This window comes from Palaemon carinicauda, chromosome 1 (assembly GCF_036898095.1).
Source record: "Palaemon carinicauda isolate YSFRI2023 chromosome 1, ASM3689809v2, whole genome shotgun sequence".
NCBI lineage: Eukaryota > Metazoa > Arthropoda > Malacostraca > Decapoda > Palaemonidae > Palaemon > Palaemon carinicauda.
The window spans coordinates 187,555,165-187,582,385 of record NC_090725.1 but is presented as its reverse complement, the minus strand read 5'-3'; the positions used below and the strand labels follow the sequence as shown (position 1 = coordinate 187,582,385).

General features: G+C 45.6%; 1 protein-coding gene across 6 annotated transcripts in view; it reads left to right on the top strand.

The window, feature by feature from the left end:
- The window catches only part of LOC137653138 (peroxisomal targeting signal 1 receptor-like), a 472,440-nt gene that overhangs the window by 1,495 nt on the left and 443,724 nt on the right, over positions 1–27,221 (top strand). For all 6 annotated transcript variants that reach the window (XR_011046415.1, XM_068386531.1, XM_068386528.1 and 3 more), the window contains exon 2: positions 23,995–24,157. Coding sequence is in view for 5 of the 6 variants with exons in the window: in XM_068386531.1 (XP_068242632.1) it covers positions 24,022–24,157 (136 nt within the window). In the remaining variant the exon portion in view is untranslated. The remainder of the gene's footprint in view (positions 1–23,994; positions 24,158–27,221) is intronic.

Genomic DNA, 27,221 nt, shown 5'->3' with positions numbered 1-27,221 from the left:
GCACAATTATGGGTAGTGCAAACCATTTTTACATGCTTCCAATTCTTGTGGAAAACTTAGGTTTTTGGGTGGGGAAGACATAAACCACACCAGACTCATTTGTAGAAATGTAGGTATACCATTTTCATTAGTGTCTTGGGAAACTGGACTTATTAGTTGTAGGATAACTGAGCAAAGAATCCTCGGAGTCTTGAACCCTAACCATACCTCTCTTACCGTCTGTATATCACCTAACACAGGTCATCCCAGACTTAGGATAAGGGAAGTTCAAACCCCATTTTACTAAATCTGAGAGATGTGGCCAAACCTAAAATACCTTTACCTAACCATAACTATGTTGTCATGTCTTTACTTGGTAAATTACAGTTTCAACCATTATGGGGAAACTGGAATAAAGATATATTTGTTGCATCAGAAATAGTGTAGTTCCAACGGATTTAACGTTTATTTTGACCGCAAACCATCCGATTTAGAGATTTACTATGTAATTGGAGTTAAAAAAACGAGTTTTTCCAGAAAAATCAGTGTTAGTAACCGTGTTTTTATTGTTTTTGTTTCATATGTTGTAATGCAGAAAGACCCTACCTCATCCCAACAATTATGGGGGACACCAGGTGGGAACCGGGGTTTTTGGCGGGGGGGGGGCGTCAAATGATGTTTGCAATAAATAAAATGGTTTATGTTAGAAAACAAATCCTGAAAGCTGTTAAGTATACCACAGACCTTAATCTTTCATCACAAACCCTAAACCTATCCCTAAACTAAACCAGCTAACCTAACAAACCCCCCTAACCTAACCTAGAACGACCCCGGTCTCAGACCCTAGACCTACCTAAACCTACCCCTAATCTAAACCAGCTAACCTAACAAACCCCCCTAACCTAACCTAGAAGGACCCCGGTCACATACCCTAGACCTACCCCTAAACTAAACCAGCTAACCTAACAAACCCCCTAACCTAAACTAGAATGCCCCCGGTCAGAGACCCTAGACCTACCCCAATCACCAGCTAACCTAACCATCCCACCTAACCTAAAAGCTGTGTCCTTCCTAGCCCCTTCCTGCGACCCCCCTTTACCCCGGGCTAAATTTAGATATATATTTTGCTAAGTCACTTCCTAACTTAAATGGAACCTGACGATGAAGATGTGGAAGGTTGTGGTTGAGCCTCTTGTGAATCATCTATACCTATGGGAACACGTTGTGCCTCAGATTGTGGAGGATACAATTGGCTGGCTGTAATGAAAAAATGATGGAGCAGCTCCTCCTCGGCGTATTTGTGTATAAAAATAAATCTTTATAAATACTGCCTGAAGTATTCACAACGGTTACCAGGCCGTTGTATCCAATTTCTTAACAATATGGCCAGGAATGAATGATAATTTTATTAAGCGTGAACATTGTCATAGACGAAAACAAATTATAAGGGAGAAAAATAGCCAACGATAACTCTTGAAAAAAAAAACACTAATCTCATTGGAAGAGCGACATTCCTAGCAGGAAGCCAATAATAACTCTTGAAAAGATCCCAGTAGTATTTTGATTGGAGGAGCGACATTAGTGGGAGGAGGAAATGCGCATTCAAGCAAATATTGTCACATTACGCAATGGGGAGGAGCCAAGTAAGATGAAAGCAGAGATACAAACTAATAAGAGCTACCTTGCGTGCCCTTGGAAAGATATACACTAAACTTAGAAAAAGTCAAGACCTTCAATACCTGAAATATTTTTTTCTCTGTAAGTATGAATTAGCAACAATAATGTATTGAGAAGTGTTTTGTTATCACATGCTTTACTCGGGAAAATATTAATATAATAGATTTCCCTTAATGGTTGAAACTGTAATAATACCCTTTACTTATACGCTTACTCCTTAGGACTAGTTGGTGAGCGAGGCTACCATTCTACAAATTGCAATATGCCTTATCCAATCCTAGGGAGTTGGGTTCTTCCCCATACTTTCTTGGAGGGTAGAGGTGTTTTGGCCCACCTTAATATGACCTATGGTGATGTGTCATATAACAAAAATAAAATAAGCCACCAGATACCCTTTTAGATTTGGGAATAGATTGTTTTCCACTAATTATAAACTTAGCAGCTATTTTGTAAGTGAAAAGTAGTATGATTATTCTCATCATCATCATCCCCTCCTACGCCTTTTGACGCAAGGGGCCTCGGTTAGATTTTTCCATTCGTCTCTATCTTGAGCTTTTAAGGTACAGTATTACTGTGTCTGTACATACCATACTGTCAAGGGTAACATTTCTTAGTAAAAACCATCTTTTTCTTATAGAAAAAAAACAACTAGAGGTATTCCCTAATGAAAAAAGTCCGTTTCCTTTGAAAATGACACATATTTTTGTCGTAAATAATTACTTAATGTAATCTATATATATCTATATCCACCGATAATGGGGGATTCCCTGAAACTTTACCAGCTTTTAATTCAATACTTATTCATTCATCATCTCCTACTTCACACTTCATATTCCTAAGCCATGTAGGCCTGGGTCTTCCAACTCTTTTAGTCCTTTGTGGACCCCAGTTGAAGGTTTGGTGAACTAATCTCTTTTGGGGAGTGCAAAGAGCATGCCCAAACCATCTCCATCGACCCCTCATCATGATCTCATCCACATATGGCACTCCAGTAATCTCACTTATAGTTTCATTTCTAAATCCTGTCCTGCCATTTAACTCCCAATATCTTTCTGAGGGCTTTGTTCTCAAATCTACTAAATCTATTGAAGATTGTTTCATTGTCATACCATGACTCATGTCCATGTAGGTTGTTCTAGATTATGTAAACTGAACCACTTCCTTTTCAAATAGCAACCATCCAATAGCTGAAGATGATGTTGTATAAAACGGATTTGTTCCGTAACCGAAATACAAACCACGCTATTTACATAGGGTATTACTTTCGGCGTAGCTGAAAATGACGAGCCATTAGATTTTTAACGAGGGTTAACTACCCCCGCGCTAGTTAGCAAAGGGGTAGGGGAAGGGGTAGCTTGCTACCCCTCCCCCACCACACACCGGTGAATTGTCTTCACTTTTGGCTCGGACGATGAGCAGACGTGTCTGTCTTTTGTCCTCGCTTTTGACAGCCTTAATCTGGTTTTTCTTTTTCTTCAGCTTTGTGTGTTTGGAAGTTGGCCTCTACCTTCATCGCAATTATGCCGCCCCTGTGGAACATTCATGTCGGCGGTCGAGACGGATCCTCACACCCTTTGCCCGCAGTGTCGAGGTCGAGGTCAACGGTGTGATAGAGACTTAACTTGTAGTGAGTGCAGGTAGTGGTCTACCTCCCAGTGAGAGAGGTTTGCCCGGCGGCGTAAGAAGAAGTCCAAGAGAGACCTTTCTCCTTCAAGGGCTGCCTTGAAGAAGGAAGGCTCCAAGGACTCTTCTTCCGCCGCCCGAACTTCCTCCGAAGCTCCCACTCGATCGGTCTCTCGTGAGAGGTTGTCGAGTGGTAGCGTAGGCCATTGTTCTGTTTCCCGACCTCGGGTTGCGGGAGAGGGTGTTGCCTCCCTTAGCGAGGCAGCTCCCTCTCCTCCTCCGGGGGAGGATATTGATTCTCATTACGATGATGACCATGCTGTGTCTAATGATCTCTCTCAGCTTTGGGCTTCCTTGGGGCTTAAGGGCTTGCCCTCCAAGGAAGCCCTGTTTGACCTGATCCAGTTGGGGGCAGCTGTCAAGCAATTGCCGGTAATAGCAGAGGTAGACCCTCTTGTCTATTGTCGACGTTGTTGTGGCAGAGGCTTCCGACGGGTCTGGTCAAACCTCTGCTGCTGCTGCTGTTGCGGACGTTGCTGAAGGCTCAGCCTCCCCCTCCGAACATCCTTCGAGGGGAAAGTTGAGTCCCATGGTCTCTCCTGCGGGTGCGTCTCCTCCTCGGGGGAGTGCACTGACAGAGACTCCTCTTCGGAAGACTGACGATGTGGATGCCCTGCCTCGAGGTCGCCTTCGCCGTAAGGCTCGTCCTCCTCTTCGCCGTAGGGGCCTTCCTTCTCCCTACAAGGGAGTTAGGAGGCGCCTCTTCGGGTCTTCTTCACCGCCGCCTTCCCCTGCAGAGGATTCTTCTCGTCGGGAGCAGACCGTCGCAGCCACGTCCTTGGACCTCTCCGCAGATCGCTCACGATCTCCTACGCCTGCCAGACCTTCCAGTCCTTCCGGCCTGCCATCCCCCCTGGATGCAGATGCGCAGCAGGCGCCTTCTCATCCCGTCATCCGACGGGCACCGGTCCCTTCCGGGCAAAGGGACGTATCCCACGGTGTGGGTAAATTCCTTGCGCGTCAGTGTTCCCCTGCGTGCTCAACTGTGCGTTCGCGCGCAGTAGCGCACATGCGCTCTCCAGAGCTGCAGCCTTCAGACTCGCCTCGCCACCGCTCTCCTGCTCGTCAGCGCTCTCCTGCTAGCCGTCAGCGCCCTTCTGTTCCTGCTGCGCGCCATCAGTCTCCTGAGCGCCCACGATCTCCTGCTCGTCAGCGCGCACCTGCGTCAGGATCGCCATTGCGCAAGCGCAGGGCTCTCATCCAGGACCAGGAAGAGTCACCGGAGAGGTCCAGGCAACATTCTTCCCTTTCTTCATTTCAGGCAGGCCCCGTTGCGTCCACTTCGAAGGATCAGGAGATCCCCTTCCCTCCAGCGGGGATTACTGACACTGCGTTGGTCACCCGTCAGTCTTGGTTTGGTCACCTGATGAAAGCGGTGGTGCAGGCTGTGAAGCCAGCCCTCGCTGATCTAGGACTCAAACCAAAGACAGACTCGCCCCACTGAAGAGAAGGAGAGGAGTGGACTTCGTGGTGACTTCTCCCAGAGAGAAGTTGGCTCCTAAGAGGTCCGGCAGGAAGGCTCCATCCCCTTCGCAGTCGTTTTCTCCTTCTCCTGTGGACGAAGTTTTTCCGTCCTCAGGAGAGTCTAGCGAGGTGAGGGCCTCTCCCACGGCACCAATGGGAGGAACCCCACCTCGAGGAAGAGAAACGTCTCGCATGGAAGGTACCTTCCAGACCTCTTTGCTGGAGTCCTGTATCCCGCCCAGGAGGGAACCCAAGGACTCAAAGACGATTCCTAAGTCGTCTTCACGGATCCGACCAGAGCCAACCAGACCCCGGGAGAACGTCCACGTGTCTCCCAAAGAGGAGCCTTTGGGGACAGGAGACTTAGCTGCCAGTCCACAGGGAGGAGAGCAGCACGAGTCGGAGCATGCCTTCTGGCAGGTCTTGAATCTGATGAGGCAACTCAACAGGTTCAAGGACCCGGAGATCGCCCCTCGCGAAGGCAAGGATACGGTCCTAGACCAAGTCTATGGTACCCAGAAACCCCCAAGGGCCAGTGCAGCTTTGTCTTGGTCCCAGGGGGTGAAGAGTACGAGAGATAAGGTCGAAGCCCAGCTCTCGGAACTCGCCTCCTCCAGCCGTTCTCCTGCCGGGAACAAACTCCTCCCACCTCCTCGTTTACAGCTGAGGAGGTACTGTATTTTGAGATCATGGAGGAGTCCAGTATAGCTCTTCCCCTCCACCACTCGGTGGAAGAGCTCACCAGGGGAACTCCTCTTGAGAAGCTCTTCTCCCGGCAGGTGACATTCTCGGCATCGGAGATCCTTAGCCAGGAGAAGGTCGCGAAGTGTGCCATGCAGGCCACTTCGTGGCTGGACGTCTGGCTGGGTTCTCTGGGCATCCTATTGCGCTCTGAGGACTTGTCTAAGGAGAGCAATAGGAAGGCCCTGGAGACCTTCCTCCTGTCAGGCACTCGCTCCATCGAGTTCCTTGCTCACCCGGTTACCAACCTGTGGGCCAACTCGATCTTAAAGCGACGTGATGCGGTGTCCGAGAAGTTCCATCCGAAGGTCCCCGCCGTGGATGTCTGCAGGCTCAGACACTCCTCCATCCTTGGAAGAAGCTTGTTTGAGCCCAAGGATATAGAACGCACAGCTGAGAGGTGGAGGAAGTCTAATCATGATTCGCTCAGGGCCCTCGCATCTCGGCCCTACAAGCCTCCAGCTCCACAACAGCATCAACAGCAGCCTCGCAGGACACCGAAGCAAGCTCCGGTAGCTAAGACGAAGGTGTCTAAGCCACAGCCCTTTCCTGGGGAGGCAGAAATCCTAGAGGGAGCGGCTGTGGCCGTAAACGCTAGGATTGGCAATCCCCCTGCGTGTCCACCTGTGGGTTGATGCCTACAAAGTTGCGTGCACAGGTGGCAGCAACATGGGGCCAATTCCTGGACGGTCTCTGTGATCGGCCAAGGATATCGCGTCCCATTCACAACATCTCAACCTCCCCTGACAGGGAATCCAGTGTCGTTGAGCTCCTATGCCATGGGATTGGCAAAGGGCCTAGCCCTTCAGGTAGAAGTCGAGACCATGCTCAAGAAGGATGCTCTCCAAGAGGTCGTCGACGGCTCCTCAGGCTTCTTCAGTCGACTCTTTCTTGTAAAGAAGGCGTCTGGAGGCTGGAGACCCGTCATCGATCTCTCAGCTCTGAACAAGTTTGTCAAACAAACTTCGTTCAGCATGGAGACAGCGGACACGGTCAGACTTGCAGTGAGACCACAAGACTTTATGTGCACACTGGATCTGAAGGACGCGTATTTCCAGATCCCAATCCATCCGTCTTCCGGGAAGTACTGGAGATTCAGCCTAGACAGCAAGACCTACCAGTTCAAGGTACTGTGCTTCGGTCTCTCCACAGCACCTCAGGTGTTCACCAGAGTGTTCACCCTGATTTCGTCGTGGGCGCACAGGAACGGCATCTGTCTCCTCCGATATCTGGACGACTGGCTGATCCTGGCAGACTCGAAGTCGACCCTTCTTCGACACCGAGACAGGCTTCTGGGACTTTGCCAAGATCTGGGGATCATGGTAAATCTCGAGAAGTCCTCTCTGCAGCCGACCCAACAACTGGTATATCTAGGCATGTTATTAGACACCAATCTCCACAAAGCCTTTCCATCAGATGACAGGATAGCAAGGCTGAGGAGGGTTGCAGAGCCCTTCCTCAGGCGGGAAGAGCTTCCAGCCCAATCATGGTTACGTCTTTTAGGTCACCTAGCCTCCCTGGCCCGTCTGATCCCGAATGGCCGTCTCAGGATGAGATCCCTGCAATGGCGGCTCAAGTCCCGGTGGAATCAGGGCACCGATTCCCCGGATACTCTGGTCCCTATGGGACCCACGGAACAGGCGAACCTGCGGTGGTGGCTGATCGACGAAAACCTACGAAAGGGAGTGGATCTTCTCGTCCTTCCCCCGGATTTGACACTGTTCTCGGACGCGTCAAAAGAAGGGTGGGGGGCCCACATTCTGAACCAGAGGGTCTCGGGCCTTTGGTCAGAATCAGAAAAGTACCTACACATCAACCTGCTAGAGATGAAGGCCGTGTATCTGGCCCTTCAACAGTTCCAACGGACCCTAGCGGGCCACTCCGTGGTGGTGATGAGCGACAACACCACGGTAGTGGCTTATATCAACAAGCAGGGAGGTACCTTTTCACAACAGCTATTCCATCTTGCAGTAGAGATTCTGAGGTGGTCCGAAGTCTACTTGATAACACTATCAGCTCGCTTCATTCCTGGCAAGAGGAATTTGCTCGCCGACAGTCTGAGCAGAGCTTCGCAGATAGTTAGTACCGAGTGGTCTTTGGATCATCTAGTAGCCAACAAAGTCCTGACTTTGTGGGGTTCCCCGACAGTGGATCTGTTCGCGACAGCCTTGAATTTCAAGCTGCCTCTGTACTGCTCCCCAGTCCCGGACCCCAAGGCTCTCTGGCAAGATGCCTTCCAACAACGGTGGGACAACATCGACGTGTACACCTTCCCACCGTTTTGTCTGATGAGAAGGGTGCTCAACAAGACCAGACTATCGGTCAGCCTGTCAATGACCTTAATAGCTCCGCTATGGCATCACGCGGAATGGTTCCCGGACCTTCTGCAACTCCTAACGGAACCTCCGAGAGAACTTCCCCCATGACACGAGTTACTCAGGTAACCACATTGTAACATCTACCACAAAGCCGTAGCCTCGCTTCGGCTTCACACCTGGAGACTATCCAGCGTCTCCTCACGGAGAGAGGCTTTTCGCAGCAGGTTGCGGAAAGAATGTCTCGACACCTGCGGAAGTCTTCAGCGGGAGTCTACCAGGCGAAGTGGAGAGTCTTTTGTGGTTGGTGTCATGGGAGGGGTATCTCTCCACTCGATGCCACTATTCCAGCAATAGCGGAGTTCCTCGTGTATTTGCGGGAGGAAATGCGCCTTTCGGTCTCGGTGGTGAAAGGCTATTGCTCAGCCTTAAGCCTGGCCTTTAGGCTGAAAGGAGTGGACATTTCTTCCTCGCTAGAACTCTCTTTACTCATACGTAGCTATGAGCTTACCTGCTCTCAGTCGGAAGTGAGACCTCCTCCATGGAACGTGGTTCGGGTCCTCAGGGCTCTGAAGAGACCCCCCTTCGAACCATTACGCCAGGCCTCTGATTGCCACCTGACTTGGAAGACGGCTTTCCTACTCGCGTTGGCCTCGGCCAAACGAGTTAGTGAACTTCATGGTCTCTCATACGACATCGCCCATTCAAGGGGATGGGGGGAGGTAACATTCAGGTTCGTCCCTGAGTTTGTTGCCAAGACTCAGAACCCTGGAGTGCCGGACCCACGGTTCGACTCCTTCAGGGTCACGAGTCTCCGTTCTGTAACAAGTGACCCAGACCATCTGCTATTATGCCCAGTGAGGAGTCTGAGGCGTTACTTGAAGAGAACAGCTGCAGTTCGTCCCCGCGTGCAGGCGTTGTTCGTAAGCACGGGAAGGACTAAGAGGAGGGTCACCATGAACACCATCTCGGCCTGGATTCGAAGGGTTATCCATCACGCCTTGAATCCTGACCCTCCTCCGTCACGTCACCCTAGAGCGCACGACGTCAAGGGCATCGCTACGCCCCTGGCCTTTAAGAGAAACTTCTCTGTGACGCAGGTGCTACAAGCTGGGGTCTGGAAGCGTCTAACGACTTTCACAGCCCACTACCTGCAGGACGTGACCCACAGGAGCCTTGATACTTTTTCTATCGGCCCCGTGGTGGCTGCACAACAGCTGGTCTAACCTCAGGCTTCTTATTGGACAGGTAGCAGAAGATTGAGGGCATTGTTATCCGGTCTCAGTCTGCGTGAATGAAAGAGTATGTCTGGCCCTTACTACTTTCTTCATCCTCCCCTCTCTTGGGGAAAGCAGCATCCTGGTCTCTGCATAGCTGACCTCAACCTCTGCAGGTAAACCATGCTCCCTTGTGTTCCTAGTATTAAGTTAATACTGTCGCGTCCCCTATACCCTGATGAGGTGGTATTGGGAACGTCCTAGCCTAGAATTCCATCTAAAGGACTCCAGATCAACTTCCTAGGACGAGTCACACTATTCCTCCACACACAAGCTCAGTGGCGATTCTAGGGGGGGGGCCAGGGGGGGCCATGGCCCCCCCAGTTTTTTGGCTGGCCCCCAGCTTGGCCCCCCCCAGTTTTTGTTTCCATATTCTAATTCTAAATAAGCTTAGTTTAGGCATATATAATAATATAATATAATATATAATATAAATATATACCTTATAAATTATACAGTATACTATATATACACTCAAATATCCCATCCTATCACAATAACTAGACGTAATCACAAAAAAAAAAAAAGATGGTAACGTTGCTAGATTAAAATTATTGGAATTTTTTTTACACCTCCGTCCTCCTCGCCCGCTTGTGTTTGTGTGACGCGAATCAGACGCGTATGTTTCTTCCATGTATGATGTGATCAGTACATGTAGTCCGTTTCTGTGAGACTGTGAGCCGGTCAAGTCAGTTTTTACCCGATTAGTGTCTTATTGAGTGTCTAAAGCATAATTATTTGTGCATAAGTGCATTTGAGCATAAGTGGTATTCATTATTTCGTCTCATACAAAGTGGGAGTAGACTAGTGGCTATGAGATATTCGATCTTTATGTACAGTATGTGGGTGTTTCACATAAGAAGCGGATACGAAAATAGAGTAAAAAAATAATTATACGAAATCTTAGAAAAAGAATGAGAAGAATCTGACAGGCGGGTGTAAAGTAGCAAACAATGTACACTAATTTTTTTGTTATATGATGTAGGTCTATATCCCAACTCAAGTTTTAACCCTTCAACCCAGTGTTAACCTTTTCACAAACAGATCTGACAAAAGCCAAATATAAATATTGTCGTTAGTCATATTTGAAAGAAAATAACTAAATAGGCCAAAATACAAGTAGCTGGTGAGTCGGTGACAATTAACCCCATTTTATTTTTACATAGAAAACAATTCCTATAATAATAAAAATCGTCTAGGCCTAATTGTATCATAATTTTTGTGATTCGTGAATGTTGGCAGTGATAGTGTAGGCCTATATGTGCATATATTTATTATACTGTATACATGTTATACACACACACACACACACACACCCACACACACACACATATATATATATATATGTGGGTGTGGGTGTGTGTGTGTGTGTGTGTGTGTATGTGTGTGTGTGACAGTGTGTGTGTGTGCGTGCTGTCATCATCTTCTATTCTTCCAGTCGGTAGTCGGCAAAACCGCAAATTTTATCACATTTTTCTGTGGTGACAGGTGTGTTGTGTTAATTGTGAATTACGTGTGATTATTTGATTTAATTTATTTTTTTTTCAGAACTTACTATCACAGATAATTTTATTGTACTATAGACAATCATGGATAAATTTGTAATTAAAAAACGCAGTGAATGTGATACACCATTGACAGTAAACCTTGAATCTGATAAACCTGCTAAGAAGTCAGAGGGAGACTGTGATCGTGAAAGTATTGGCAATCCTTCAAGATCAAGTTCACATGATCATCCAACAAAGAAACAGAAAAAGGAAGATTCTGCACCAGCTGACATTTCTCAATCTGCTTCTGAGAATCCTATTCAGGTACGATTAAAAGAGTATCCAAGGCATAGTGAAGGAAAGTCTCATGCTCGGTCTTTTGTGGGGGCTTGGTTCGACAAATATGAATGGGCTGAATATTCTAAAGAACGAGATGCAATGTTCTGTTTTGCATGCAGGCACTTTGCTCCACCAACATATGGCAATGCAGATGAAGCATTCATAAAGAGTGGCTTTAGACGATGGAAGAAAGCACATGGAAAAGATGGTGCCATCGAAAAGCACATTTCCTCTCAGTGCCACAAAACTTCTTGTATTGCATGGGCGGACTATCAACGAAATAAAGCTGATAAAACATCAATTGCTCAGTGTATAAGTGAGGCATACCAGAAGAAAGTTCTTGAAAATCGTCATTACATAAAGACATTAGGTGAAATAATCCTGTTGACTGTAACACAAGACATTTCGCAGAGAGGACATAGAGAAGGTGATGATGAACTGAATCCAGGAAATGTTCGTAAGATTCTCAGATTCACTGCTAAACGTGATCCTATTATAGCTGATAGAGTAGAAAGTGGTCCAAAAAATGAAAAATACACTTGTTCTGCAATACAGAATGAGATGATTGACACACTTGCATGTATGGTGAAGGAAGAAATTGCAGAAAAAGTTAGGTCATGTCATTACTTTTCTGTTCAAGCTGATGAAGCCAAGGATGTTAGTAAGGCAGAGCAGTTGGCATTAGTTATTAGATTTTATGATGAAATAGCAAATTGTATTCAGGAGTGCTTCATTTCTTTCACTCAGATGGACTTGTTGGATGCTGCCTCTATCACAGATATTATTTTGAAGAGTTTGGATAAACTGGGGTTGGATTACAAATCTTCTCTTGTAGGATTAGGATTTGATGGGGCATCAGTGATGAGTGGAGGGATTAGTGGTGTTCAGAAACGAATTCGTGATAAAGCTCCTTTTGCATATTATATACACTGCTATGGACACAGGCTCAATTTAGTGTTGATAAATGTTGCAAAGTATGTACCCGAAGCTGCTGAATTCTTTAGTTTGCTTGAAGAACTCTATATCTTTGCTAGTAACTCGGTAGTTCATGAGAAATTCATTTTGATACAGCGTGAAATGTTGCCTAAAGAACAAGTACGAGAACTGCAGCATCTCAGTGACACAAGGTGGTGGTGTCGGGCCACTTCGTGTGAAAATGCTCTACTCCGTCTGCAATGCATAATGAGACTTTTGAAGGAAATTTCTGAAGATGACATTGGTGCCCGAGCTGTATCCGCTCGCGGTTTGCTTGCCCAGATTGATGCAGAGTTTGTTTACTTATTGCAATTTTTCACAGATATTCTTGGAAAAGTTAATAAAGTGTCTACACAGCTACAGGATAAACAAGCAGACCTAGGAAAAGCAGCAAATCTAATTTCGTCACTCCATGAACATTTAGTTAATGTACGCAACTCTGACTTGAATGACCATTACTCTGAGAAGGTTAATGAACTCTGCAGGAAATGCTGCATTACACCAACAACAACAAGAAAACGGGTAAAGAAACCTCGTAAGCTTGATGGATTTATCGTGTTTGAAACAAGTGGTCAAGGATCTTCTGTTCCATGTCATGTGCAACACATCAGGATTTTCTATGAAGTCCTAGACTGCTTAATTAGTGAATTAGACCGTCGTTTCTCCAAAGAGTCAAATGCAATTTTCTGTGGTATTTCAGCTCTCTGTCCTGGAGGACAGACATTCTTGTTAGAAGAAGACTTGAAGGCATATGCAATGGCATACTCGGTCTGATCGGTCAGTCAAAATGATTTACAATATGAGATCCCTCTGGTGAAGAAATTACTCACGAAAGAGCCAATACAGCCTACATCCATTACACAATTCCTGTCATTCCTTAGTCCTTATAAGGCTGCATTTGACTGTTTGTACAAACTATTGTTAATATCTGTCACTCTTCCTGTTACCAGTGCTTCTTGTGAGAGAAGTTTTTCAAAAATGAAATTAGTGAAAACATTTCTCAGAAATTCCATGACCAGTGCTAGATTGAGTAATATCGCATTACTGTCCATTGAAAGTGCACGTGCCGAGGGAATTGATTTAGACTGTTTTGTTGATGAATTTGATAGCCGGCATGATAATCGTAGAATTAAGCTGCACTAAATATACGTACTATAATCTACTTCACATCAGGAAAGGGAAACTCGCCCTGTTGGCAACACTGCATTACTTCATGCATGCTTGCATGGGGTTTTAATATCAACATAATATTTACATTACATTCATAACTCATGATTCATTTTTGTTTTGAAGATATTTTTGCCATATTTTTGCGATTTTGTTAAAAATATATTGCAAGAAATACATATATATTTTTTTTTAAGTAATACGAATAACCTCCATTATCATAATGTTTGTGTAGGCATACATGTATATGTTTTACAAATGCAAGTTATGAAAGTAATGAGGTGTTATTATTGTCATTTGTTATTTCATTAATGACATAATATTGTCTTCAGAGTGCCACCTAGCCACCAACAATAAATGCCCCCCCAAAATTTATATTGGCCCTGAAGTGGCCCCCCCACTTTCAGAGTCCTAGAATCGCCACTGCACAAGCTTGTGAGGTGTAGGGACTCTTTTTCTCGAGTGCTGCTCACTCGGATTCTGAGTCCCCGGGTAAGGCCAAAGCCAGTAAGGCTGGGGACTTTCCACCCTTCCTAAGGGGTAAGTCACCCAATGTAAATAGCGTGGTTTGTATTTCGGTTACGGAACAAATGACAAATTCGGAGATAATTTGTATTTTCCTAACCATACAAACCTTAGCTATTTACACATATTTGCCTGCCAGCCCTGTCCCCCAAGACAAGTCCTACCTCTAAGTGAAGTGAGACAATTCACCGGTGTAGGGGGGGGGGGGAGGGGTAGCAAGCTACCCCTTCCCCTACCCCCTTGCTAACTAGCGCGGGGGTAGTTAACCCTTGTTAAAAATCTAATGGCTCGTCATTTTCAGCTACGCTGAAAGTAATACCCTATGTAAATAGCTAAGGTTTGTATGGTTAGGAAAAATACAAATTATCTCCGAATTTGTCATTTTGAAGCAAAGCGAAAAATATATTTTTAGGTGAGATAGCCATGTCGCCCTGATGGAAGGTTCCTTTAGGCAGCTTTCTAAGCGATATTTAGCTACAGTGATACTCCCAGAGAATTGACCATAGGTCTCCAGAATTCTAACTCCTGGCGCGAATATCCTTAAGAAAATTCTTAAGGATATCGCATAATATCAGGGGAAGTATTTCTTGATACGACACATGGCATGCTTCACCCCGAATAGAGTTTTCACTCTGAGGGGGAATAGTGGTGAAAATGAAGGGGAGCCGTCATCAAGGTTACTCGGCGGATCCCCTTCCCGTACTACTACAGGGCCACGCATGGCAACTCATTCCTTGTTGCAATTAAGCATGGATGGCTACAGATAGAATAGTTTCGGGTGGGGAATTGTTACATATTTATGCCCCTGTTGTAGAAAAGAAGGGTGGGTCCATCAGGATGACATGGCTATCTCACCTAAAAATAGATTTTTCGCTTTGCTTCAAAATATGTTTTTTGGGCTCAGCCATGTCGTCCTGATGGAAGTTTACCAGGGAATTACTTGAAAGTACTATTTGTTCCGTAACCGAAATACAAACCACGCTATTTACAGAGGGTTTACCTTTTAGCGCAGCTGAAATGACGAGCCAATAGTTTTAACGACGGTTAATTACCCCCGCGCTAGTTAGCGGGGGGGTGGGGAAGGGTAGCTTGCTACCCCTCCCCCCTCCACACACCGGTGACTTGCTTCACTTCACTTTTGGCTCGGCAGTGATCAGACGTGTCTGCTCATCGCCCTCGTGACAGCCTTTAATTTTCTGCTTTTTCTTTTCAGCGTGTGTGTTGGTTGGAAGTTGACCTTCAGTTATTTCTTTACAATGCGTACATGCCCTGGTGTTGCCGGTCGTCCTTGTGGGACTTTCATGTCGGACGTAAATACGGATCCGCACACCCTCTGCCCTCAATGTCGGGGCCGACGGTGTGACCAGGAGAACATGTGCAGGGAGTGGTCTGCCTCCCAGTGGGAGAGGTTTGGCCGTCGGCGTAAGAAGAAGTCCAAGAGAGACCGTTCTCCTCCGGGGTTAGCCTTGAAGGAGGAAGGTTCTCGGGACTCTTCTTCCGCCGCCCAAACCTCCTCCGAAGCTCCCCCTCGTCCGCCTCCTAAGGAGAGTCGGCCGAGTGGGAGCGCAGGCCCTTGTTCTGTTTCCCGTCCTTCGGTGGGGGGAGAGGGCGTCGCCTCCCATAGCGAGGCGGTTCCCCCTCCTCCTCCGGGGGAGGTTATTGATAATGCCTTATCCAGTGATGATCTTTTACAAATTTGGTCGTCCCTGGGGCTTAAGGGCTTGCCCTCCAGGGTCGCTCTTATTGACCTTGTCTCGTTGGGGGCCGCTGTTAAGCAGTCGCCGGCGGTAGCAGAGGTAGACCCTCTGTCTATTGTCGTCGTCGTGGTGACAGAGGCCTCCGACGTGGCTGGGCAATCCGCCGCAGGTGCTGTTGCGGGTGATGGTGCTAAAGGCTCTCTTCCTCCTTCCGTACATCCTTCGAAGGGGGAAGTGAGGCCTTCGGTCTTCGACAAGCCGGCAGGAACGCGAGAGACATCCAGCAGCCACGAGGAAGCCCGCAGTAGCCTGGTCCCCCGTGGGGAGAGAGAAGCCCAGGACGGAGGCCTCCGTCCCAGCGGCGATGCCCGTCCTCCATCCAGAACCGCCGAGGGTATGCTGCGACAAGAAGATGCCTCCTCCACAAGCGGCACCCTCCGTCGGGGGTGCCCCTTCTCAGGCAGAGGAACATTCAAGACAGGCTTTCTGTTAGCGCTGACATCAGCAAAACGAGTAGGTGAGATTCATGGGTTGTCTTACGAGATCTCACACTCGAAGGGATGGCGAGAAGCTACCTTCAGATTCTTACCCTCCTTCGTAGCAAAGACTCAGAATCCGGCTGTTTGGGACGGCCAAACTTCGCCCCGAAACCAAGAGTATGTTCGTCTCCTCGGGACTGGTAAAGAAGCCAGTCTCCAAAAATACGACCTCCTTCTGGGTGCGGCAGGTGATCATGAGAGCCTACAGTAGTGCTGGAAAAGTCTAGACCCCACGACATTAGAGGACTAAGTACTTTGTTGGCCTTTGAGAAGAACATGGCAGTGGGCCAAATCCTTAGGGCAGGTACATGGTCTAGTCAGTCAACCTTCACAGCTCACTACTTAAAGGATTGTTCGAGGAGGTCCCTGGACGGATTCTCTCTCAGTCCCGTCATTTCCGCGCTCCAAAAGATTTAAAGGTGTAGCCCTGGGAAAACCACGGGCAGTAAGTCCAAGAGACACAGGTTCCTTCCTTACCCCTCTTTTCCCCTATTACCTTCCCTGAAATGACCCTAAAATCCTCTAACTGCCATGGGATACACTGTCAGTAGAAGAATGCGTCTCCAAGGATTTTTACAGAAGTGAGTTACTTAGACACTAAGATAGTTTTTTTTTGAGTAGTTTTCCCTATTTTCTCGTGTTTTCCTTTGGGGGTCAGCAAAACCTAGCCTCCTATCTAGGTTCCTTTTCTCTCCTCATCATGGTCTCTAGGTCCTTAAGGACACTCCCACCTCCTAAGGTATAAGTCTCCTAAGAAAGTAGTTCGGGGCAAGTACTCCGTGTTGGAACAAAACACAAATTTTAAGTAATTTGTATTTTTCCTAACAGTACTTACCTCGAACTACTTTCGGGTTATGGCCCGCCCATCCTGCCCCGAGTGCCTTACAGGACTTAGTAGAAACTTATCTGTCAAAATCTTACTGGAGATCGAGACCTGAGCAAGCATGCTTTCTGACCCCGGGTCGCCTCATGGCGCGTATCACTCCGCCAGAGGTTACCCCGCATAGAAAACGGGAGTAGGGGAACTACACAAAATTCTGGTCGGTTGGGAGGAGATCCCGGATACTCCTAAGAAAGTAGTTTGAGGTAAGTACTGTTAGGAAAAATACAAATTACTTAAAATTTGTCATTTTGCATTGTCATCGGTACCAGTAGATTGGGTTTGTGCATGTATTGTACCACTATATAAGGGTAAGGGATATGTGCATGAGTGTTGTAATTCAAAAGAATTAACAGCCTTGCACAGAGCCACCAGAAAATCTCTTGACTAGATTGCGTAGACGCCGTACTGATGAAAATTTGATAACATACAAAAAGTGTATAGCACAGTTCCGTCTTGTATCAGCCATATAGGAAAAGCTTCTTGTCCTTTGGGGTGTTCCCCAATGATCAACGTGTTCATAACACAACTGAGCAAGGAACTTCCAGTGTATTGTCCTCCAATTCCAGACCAGGCAGCAGCAATGGAGGAAGCGTTCCAATCTCCCAGGATCAACCTGGATACTTATGCTTTCCCGCCATTTTGTCTGATTTGTTGGGTTATCAACAGAGTGTTGGACACCCCAAATGTTAGATTGACCCTGGTGGCTCTCAAGTGGCCACAACCCGAATAGCTTACCGATCTGCTGATGCTCCTTGTCAATGTATCAAGGGAATTAGTCTGTGGAGCCCGTCACTTCATACGTGAAGGTTATACAGCATTTCCACTGAGCAAAGGGCTTTTCACTAGCCACTGTAAGGGAGTATCTGCACAGATCCTTTGCAGCCGTCAACGAAGGGAAATGGGCATCTTTTGCAATTGGTGTCATATATGGGATATTTCTCCGATCGGAGCCTCTTTGAAAGTAATTGCTAATGTCCGGGGAACCGAAGACCTGATTCCAGTTGGACTTTAGTCTCCATTGAAGAGATCGTATCCTGGGTGTCCATTGGGAACTATTGTAGATGGGCCAGGTGTGGAAAAAATAGTTATGGAGTATGCATAGAAAATCCAAATTGCATACATTGTGGGGAAGCACACCGCACCCAGCTACATCTAAAGGCTGTGTTAAGTTAATTTTTGATAAAGAAATTCAGGCCATTAGGACCATGGAAAGGGTTACTTTTAGAGAGGCTCGTAAAAGAGCTCTTGAAAAGCAGATAAGACCAGGGCAACCTTTTTCAATGGTTCGAAAGAAAAACTTTCCAAAGCACATGGACGAAAATTATATCCCCACTTCTAACATAAAGAAACATATGGTACTACCCCTGCTGAAAGTTTTCCCTTGAAAGGGCTGCGAAAACTGAGGAAATGGAGCTTCTTCCTTAGGTTTGCGGCTTGTGAAAGAAGTAGGCAGAACCTTCCTTGCTGTTTTAGACACCAAATCCTCTGTGGCCTTTTGGGCTAAAGCGGAAGAGACCTCTTTGACCAACTCTTGAGGAAAAAGGGAGGAAGAAAGAGGTGCGTACAGTAATTCCGACTTTTGTATGGGTGTAACCCCATTGGACAAAAATGACCACATTTAGGCTCTTTTCTTAAGGCTTTGTCCATGCAAGACATAATAAGGATGAGGCTTTCAGTGTCCACATCCTTCAAAGCATAAACCTTTTTACCCAAGGCTCCCAGAGTCCAGTTAAGGAAATAGAACACCTCGAAAGCTCTGAAGACACATTTGAGAAGATGATCAAGCTCTGACGTTGACTAGAGCACTTTGGTTCTTCTCATGGCTGTCCGACGAGAGGCGTCCACCAGACTCGAAAAGTCTCCTTGGGCAAAGGCAGAAACTCCCAAGCCTAGAACTTCTCCAGTCTCGTACCAAACGCTAGATCTGGAAGCCAATCTGGCCGGGGGAAAAGAGAAAACAGTCTTTCCTTGGTCCCTCATGGATGCATCCAGTCCCCCATTATTCTCAAGGCTCTCTTAGATGAGCGAGACAACACCATCTTTGTGAACAGACTCTTTCGACGCCTTCCCTAGCGTAAACTCTGAAGGCGGGGAATGAGGAGCAGCAGGAACAAAATAATTAGGAAACTCTTCGGTAAAAACTCTCATAAGTTTCTTTAAATCCACCGAAGGATGAAGGGTCTTAGGATCTTCTCTTTCTGAGATTTCCTCTAAATGATCACTTGGGGAAAGGTGACCGTCGATCCCTTCTTCCGACAGGTCTCTAATCGAGGTAGAGACGTCCTGTTTCCTAGGAGACAACTCCTTAATATCCTGACTTCTGGCGTCAAGGAGTCCGATATCATGACGCCTGGTGTCATGTGGTTCCAACGCTTGACGCTCGGAACTATGACGCTCGCGATCATTACGATCGGAACTAAGACGTTCGTGATCTTGACGTTCGTGATCATTACGATCGGAACTATGATGCTCGCGATCATTACGATTGGAACTATGACGTTCGCGATCTTGACGCTCGGAACTATGACGTTCGCGATCTCGACGCTCGGTTTCATGACTTCATGGCTACCAGGTTCCCGACGCTTGGTAAGCTGTTCCTCTACTCGACGCTCATTGTCAAACATCGTGTCTAACTCTTACAGCAGCGTTAGTAGCTTGACGTCCAATCCTCTGACGCTCGGCGTTACGTGTCATGACTTCCAACTACTCGACGCTTGGCGTGATGTAGTCCAACTCCTTGACGCTCGGCGTCCTTTCTGACGCTTGGCGTCATGGCGTTTAGAATCTAGACGCTTGGCGTCATGACGAGCAACTCTCTTCTTGTCTAGCAGGAAGGGAAATACGTAATTCGCCAGCCTTGTCTGTGAGCTGCGTCATTCGACGGCAAAGATAACACTTTTACCTAGCCTTTTCCATGGCGAGGGCGAGCGTTCTGGGAAGCGTCAACAGGTACGCTCGGGGGCTAACGCCTCTTGCTTCCCTTCGCCTGTCGACATTCCTTCTCCCAGGGGTTGGGGAGCTTGGAAGGGGTCCAGGGCTAGGAGAACGACAGGTCCGAGCACGATCTAAAAGAGTCATTGCCCTCCTGATGGGTCACTGTCAGGTCTGACAACCATTGATGGCCCTCATGCAGGCTAAAACCTGCCAGAAGGCTTGCTCAGACTCCCTTTGCTCTGCCTCTGATAGCCTCGTACTAGCAGCCTTAGGAAGAAATTAGTCAAATTCGGAGACTTCCACCCACAAGAGGTCATCTTGAGGTGGGTCATGGTCGTCGATAGAGTGATGTGGTACAGCAGTCGATGGAGACAACCTCCTGGGTCCCTTTGAAGATCTCACAGTTCTCACAGAGGACTTTGACAGTTTTAGAATCTTTGGATTCTTTCCTCGGAGGGAAAAAGGTTTCCAGGAAGGAGGCCTTTGTAGGGACTACCTTTCGTTGCTTGCCCGCAGGAGGCGACACGGTTTCTTCCAAGGGCTTTGAAAGTGGTCAGAGTTTCCGAGGAACCACCTCGATGGGAGAGGGGTGGAAGAAGCTCACTAGAGACTCCTCTCTGAGCTTGCGAAGCTGGTGAAGGTTGTGCAACCAGTCGAGGAGGCGTAAGGACAACGATACTGAGCCTTCGCCTAGATGTTTTGACTAGAGTTGGGTTGACTCTAGGCAAGACTACCTGTCCAGTAACTCCTCTTTTCCTCTTCAGGGTTTAAGGTTTAAAGGCCGCTCATGAATGGAAGGGACAAGGAACAGTGATATTGCCCTTTTAAACAGGACAATGCCCCAGAGACTGACCATATACAGTATACATATGATCAGTGTCCAAGCCTCCTCTCCATATAAGATAGGACCAAGGAGCGCCAGGCAATGGCTGCTGATGACTCAGCAGATAGACCTATAGGCTCCCCCCCCTAGCTCACAAGGATGGTGAGGCTGCAGCGACCAAAGAAACTAATGAGTTTAAGCGGGACTCAAACCCCAGTCTGGCGTTCACCAGTCAGGGGCGTTACCACATCGGCCACAACAGTCCTAACATTTAAATGGCTCTCAACAGTTTCAACAGTTGCTGGCAGGCCACTTAGTGGTGGTGATGAGTGACAAGACCACAGTAGTTACTTATATCAACAAACAAGGCGGTACTTTTTTGTAGCCCCTATCCCATCTGTCAGTAGAGATCCTGTGATGGGCAGATGACAACTCAATCAGCTCGCTTCATTCCCAGCAAAATGAATGTGCTCGCAGACAATTTGAGTAGAGCGACTCAGATACTGGGCTCCGAGTGGTCTTTGAATCATCTAGAAGGCAACAAATTCCAGACTTTGTGGGGTTCTTGAACTGTGGACCTGTTAGCAACAACCCTAAATTTCAGGCTCCCGCTGTACTGCTCCCCAGTCCCGGATCCCAAGGCACTCCGGCAAGATGCATTCCAACAACGGTGGGACAACACTGACATTTAGTTTATGCTTTTCCCCCGTTTTGTCTGATGAGAAGAGTACTCAACAAGACCAGAACTATGGTCAATCTCGCAATGACCCTCATAGCTCTGCTATGGCATCACACAGAATGGTTCCCAGACCTTCTGCGGCTCCTGACGGATTTCCCAAGAGAGCTCCCTCCGCGACACGATCTACTCAGACAACCATATGGCAACATCTTCCACAAAGCCATAGCTTCGCTACGACTTCACGCCTAGAGACTATTCTGTACCTCCTCAGTCAGAGAGGATTTTTGCAACAAGTTGCAAAGCTGATGGCTGGACACCTGCGAAGATCGTCGGCTGCAGTCTACCAGGCAAAGTGGAATTTCTTCTGTGTTTGGTGTCATGTCATGGAAGGGTTATCTCACTCCTCGATGCCATTATTCCAGTAATAGCAGTGTTCCTTGTGCACCTGAGGGAGGAAATGCTCCTCGTTTCCGGTAGTAAAAGGTTACTGCTCAGCCTTGAGTCTCTCCTTTAAGCTAAAAGGAGTAGATATTTCCTCTTCGCTGGAACTCTGTCTCCTTGTATGAAGTTATGAATTTACAGTACCTGTCCCCAGTCAGAAGTGAGACCTACTCCATGGAACGTGGTTCGGGTCCTTTGGTTTCTGAAAGGTCCTCCATACGAGCTATTACACCAGGCAGCACATTGCCTTCTCACTATGAATACGCTGTTCCTACTCGCCTTGGCATCGGCCAAAAGAGTTAGCCAACTTCATGATCTCTCGTATGACATCGCCCATTCAAGGGGATGGGGAGAGGTAAGCTTCATCTTCGTCCCTGTTTGTTGCAAGGACTCAAAATCCGGAGGTAGCGGATCCTAGATTCAATTCCTTCTGGATAATGAGTCTCCGTTCTGTAACCGATGATCCAGATCACTATTACTATGTCCAGTAAGGAGTTTGAGGTACTACCCCAAAAGAACATCTGCAGCTCGCCCCCTTGTGCCAGCCCTCTTCGTCAGCACGGGGAAGGTCATGAGGAGGATCACGAAAAACACCACCTCCTTCTGGATTCCCAAGGTTATTGATCTGGCACTGAATCCTGATCCTCCTCCATTATGTTGACCCAGAGCTAATGACGTCAGGGGTATTGGTACGTCCCTGATTTTCAAAGGAATCTACTCTCTGGCACAGGTTCTACAGGCAGGTGTTTGGAAGTGTCAGACAACCATCACCGCCCACTACCGGCAACCCATAGGAGCATGGAAACCTTTACCTCGATTAGTCTGAATGAATGATTAAGAATGACTGACTCCTTTTTTTCTTCATCCTCCCCTCTCTTAGGGAAATCAGCACCCAGGGTCCTCTGCAACGCTGACCTCAACCAACTGCTGGTAAACCATTGTTCCCTTGGTATTGTGCCAATACTGTTACATCCCCCATATCCTATTGAAGGGTTATTGGGAACGCCTTGGTAACCTCAAGAGATTCCTATGACTCATAAGAACTCTTACCTCGACAGTCACATTGCTAGTATCACAGCTTAAGGGGTCCGCGGACCATGCATAGCACGGTTTTAGTGAGGTGTAGGGTTTCAAAGCACATAAAGGGGAATCCCTGGGTCAAAGCCAAAAAGCCAGATTAACAAGGACTTCCCCCCTCCTAAAGGTTAAGTCAACCCCTATAAATAGCGTTGGTTTGTATGTAGTGACGTAACAAATGATAAATTTGGAAGTACAGTAATTTGTATTTTTCTTAGTGATATAAACCTTAGCTATTTATACAGATTGGCCTGCTTGCACCAGTGCCTGTCCTAGCTCCAAGCAAAGTGAGGCTCACAGGCCAGGTGTTTGAGAGGGGTAGCTACTACCCTCCCTTGCTAACTAGTGGGCAGGTGGTTAACCCTCACTAAAAATCTAGTGGCTCTTCTTTCAGTTGTCGAAAGTAATACCCTATAAATAGCCACAGGTTTGTATCATTAGGAAAAATGCAAATTACTTCTAAATTTGTCATATTAGCACAGGCCTTATTAGTTCTGGCATGCTGTTTCCAGAGTGTATTTGAAGTTACAGAGGCCATTCATTCTGTGCTTATGGATTCTCATGAATTGGAAGATGGCAATTCTGTGTGGAAGTTATCAATTTCCTGACATTTGAGATGGAACACCTTCAACCTAGGGAGGGATTCTCCTTAATAAAACAGGAGCTCATGGTAACAAATGAAAATTTTAGAAGTGATTTTTATTATTTTGATGAAATTACTTTTGTTTCATGGATTCATGGACTGTTTTTTTTTAAGAATGAAAATCTTTAATAGAAAAAGAAAAAACCCTCACCATGATATATTGAAAACCTTTGGTTCTTGTGAAAATCGGAGAAAGTGAAACTAAGAGAATAATTTGTCGAACCCGCTACTCCATGGATAATTGTTCCTGAAGTGGTAGCTTAAGCCATAAGCAATATTGTTTTTCTTTACCTTCACCTTTAGATGGTGTAGTACTAACTTCCTCCTAAGAATTTTAGAAGTGTCTCCCAAATTTGTAAACCTAGATTTTGTTTGGAATGCGAAGTTGATAGGCCCTTCTATCATATCTCCACCTCAACCACTCTTCATTAGTCCTTTTTGTAAATGAAAAGGTTCCGCACTCGCCTGCTTAACTACCTAACTTTCTTATGACCAAACTTCAATCACCATACAGCAGCACTATTCAGTAAAAAAATTGTTAGCACATTACTGAATATCCAAGAAAAATACAAATTACTTTTAAATTTTTTATTTTTTCAAAGCTGTCTATGATCACACAAATATATGAAATTAACCTTTTTCTTTACAGAAATAGCTGATCCAAAGGAAACCCGTGATGGCATTACGCAATTTAGTAGATGCTCAATGTGGAGAAGGCAATGCCCTCGTTCGCCTGACTCATCATGTAATACGTGACAAAGCGTTGACTGATGAAGGACTAGGTTGGCATCAGAGACACCCAGTTTCACAAGGTACAGTTTTGTGGTTCTCCTTTGAATCGTTATCTGAAATTTATGATATTTTCATTAGTTACTTCGAATTAAATTTTGTTCCTACATGAATACAAACCTTCGTCCTGTAATAGGAGAATGCATTTAGTGTATCTGAAACTCAGCTGTTAAGATTTATAAGGTGGTGTCAGAAGTTGCTGTCTGTCGAGTGGCTGGGGAACCCCTGGCCCCCATTCTACAGTCGTTCACTACGATTGGAAACCTAACAAACATTCACTGCGATTGGAAACCTAACAAACGTTCACTGCTATTGGAAACCTAACAAACATCCACTGCGATTGGAAACCTAACAAACATTCACTGCGATTGGAAACCTAACAAACGTTCACTGCTATTAGAAACCTAACAAACATTCACTGCGTTTGGAAACCAAACAAACATTCACTATGATTGGAAACCAAACAAACATTCACTATGATTGGAAACCTAACAAACTTTCACTGCTATTGGAAACCTAACAAACTTTCACTGCTATTGGAAACCTAACAAACTTTCACTGCTATTGGAAACCTAACAAACATTCACTACAATTGGAAACCTAACAAATGTTCACAGCTATTGGAAACCTAACAAACATTCACTGCGATTGGAAACCTAACAAACATTCATTACGATTGGAAACCTAACAAACATTCATTACGATTGGAAACCTAACAAACGTTTACTGCTATTGGAAACCTAAGAAACATTCACTGCGATTGGAAACCTAACAAACGTTCACTGCTATTGGAAGCCTAACAAACATTCACTGCTATTGGAAACCTAACAAACATTCACTGCTATTGGAAACCTAACAAACATTCACTATGATTGGAAACCTAACTAACGTTCACTGCTATTGGAAACCTAACAAACATTCACTACAATTGGAAACCTAACAAACATTCACTACGATTGGAAACCTAACTAACGTTCACTGCTATTGGAAACCTAACTAACGTTCACTGCTATTGGAAACCTAACTAACGTTCACTGCTATTGGAAACCTAACAAACATTCACTATGATTGGAAACCTAACTAACGTTCACTGCTATTGGAAACCTAACAAACATTCACTATGATTGGAAACCTAACTAACGTTCACTGCTATTGGAAACCTAACAAACATTCACTATGATTGGAAACCTAACTAACGTTCACTGCTATTGGAAACCTAACAAACATTCACTACGATTGGAAACCTAACTAACGTTCACTGCTATTGGAAACCTAACAAACATTCACTACGATTGGAAACCTAACTAACGTTCACTGCTATTGGAAACCTAACAAACATTCACTACGATTGGAAACCTAACTAACGTTCACTGCTATTGGAAACCTAACAAACATTCACTACGATTGGAAACCTAACTAACGTTCACTGCTATTGGAAACCTAACAAACATTCACTATGATTGGAAACCTAACTAACGTTCACTGCTATTGGAAACCTAACAAACATTCACTACGATCGGAAACCTAACAAACGTTCACTGCTATTGGAAACCTAACAAACATTCATTACGATTGGAAACCTAACAAACGTTCACAGCTATTGGAAACCTAACAAACATTCATTACGATTGGAAACCTAACAAACATTCACTGCTATTGGAAACCTAACAAACATTCACTACAATTGGAAACCTAACAAACGTTCACAGCTATTGGAAACCTAACAAACATTCACTGCGATTGGAAACCTAACAAACATTCATTACGATTGGAAACCTAAGAAACATTCACTGCTATTAGAAACCTAACAAACGTTCACTGCTATTGGAAGCCTAACAAACATTCACTGCTATTGGAAACCTAACAAACATTCACTGCGATTGGAAACCTAACAAACATTCATTACGATTGGAAACCTAAGAAACATTCACTGCTATTAGAAACCTAACAAACGCTCACTGCTATTGGAAGCCTAACAAACATTCACTGCTATTGGAAACCTAACAAACATTCACTGCGATTGGAAACCTAACAAACATTCACTGCGATTGGAAACCTAACAAACATTCACTACGATTGGAAACCTAACTGACGTTCACTGCTATTAGAAACCTAACAAACATTCACTACGATTGGAAACCTAACAAACATTCACTGCTATTGGAAACCTAACAAACATTCACTACGATTGGAAACCTAACAAACGTTCACTGCTATTAGAAACCTAACAAACATTCACTGCGATTGGAAACCAAACAAACATTCACTATGATTGGAAACCAAACAAACATTCACTGCTATTGGAAACCTAACAAACATTCACTGCTATTGGAAACCTAACAAACATTCACTGCTATTGGAAACCTAACAAACATTCACTGCGATTGGAAACCTAACTAACGTTCACTGCTATTGGAAACCTAACAAACATTCACTACGATTGGAAACCTAACAAACATTCACTGCTATTGGAAACCTAACAAACATTCACTACGATTGGAAACCTAACAAACGTTCACTGCTATTAGAAACCTAACAAACATTCACTGCGATTGGAAACCAAACAAACATTCACTATGATTGGAAACCAAACAAACATTCACTATGATTGGAAACCTAACTAACGTTCACTGCTATTGGAAACCTAACAAACATTCACTACAATTGGAAACCTAACAAACATTCACTACGATCGGAAACCTAACAAACGTTCACTGCTATTGGAAACCTAACAAACATTCATTACGATTGGAAACCTAACAAACGTTCACTGCTATTGGAAACCTAACAAACATTCACTACGATTGGAAACCTAACAAACATTCACTGCGATTGGAAACCTAACTAACGTTCACTGCTATTGGAAACCTAACAAACATTCACTACGATTGGAAACCTAACAAACATTCACTGCGATTGGAAACCTAACTAACGTTCACTGCTATTGGAAACCTAACAAACATTCACTACGATTGGAAACCTAACAAACATTCACTACGATTGGAAACCTAACTAACGTTCACTGCTATTGGAAACCTAACAAACATTCACTACGATTGGAAACCTAACAAACATTCACTGCGATTG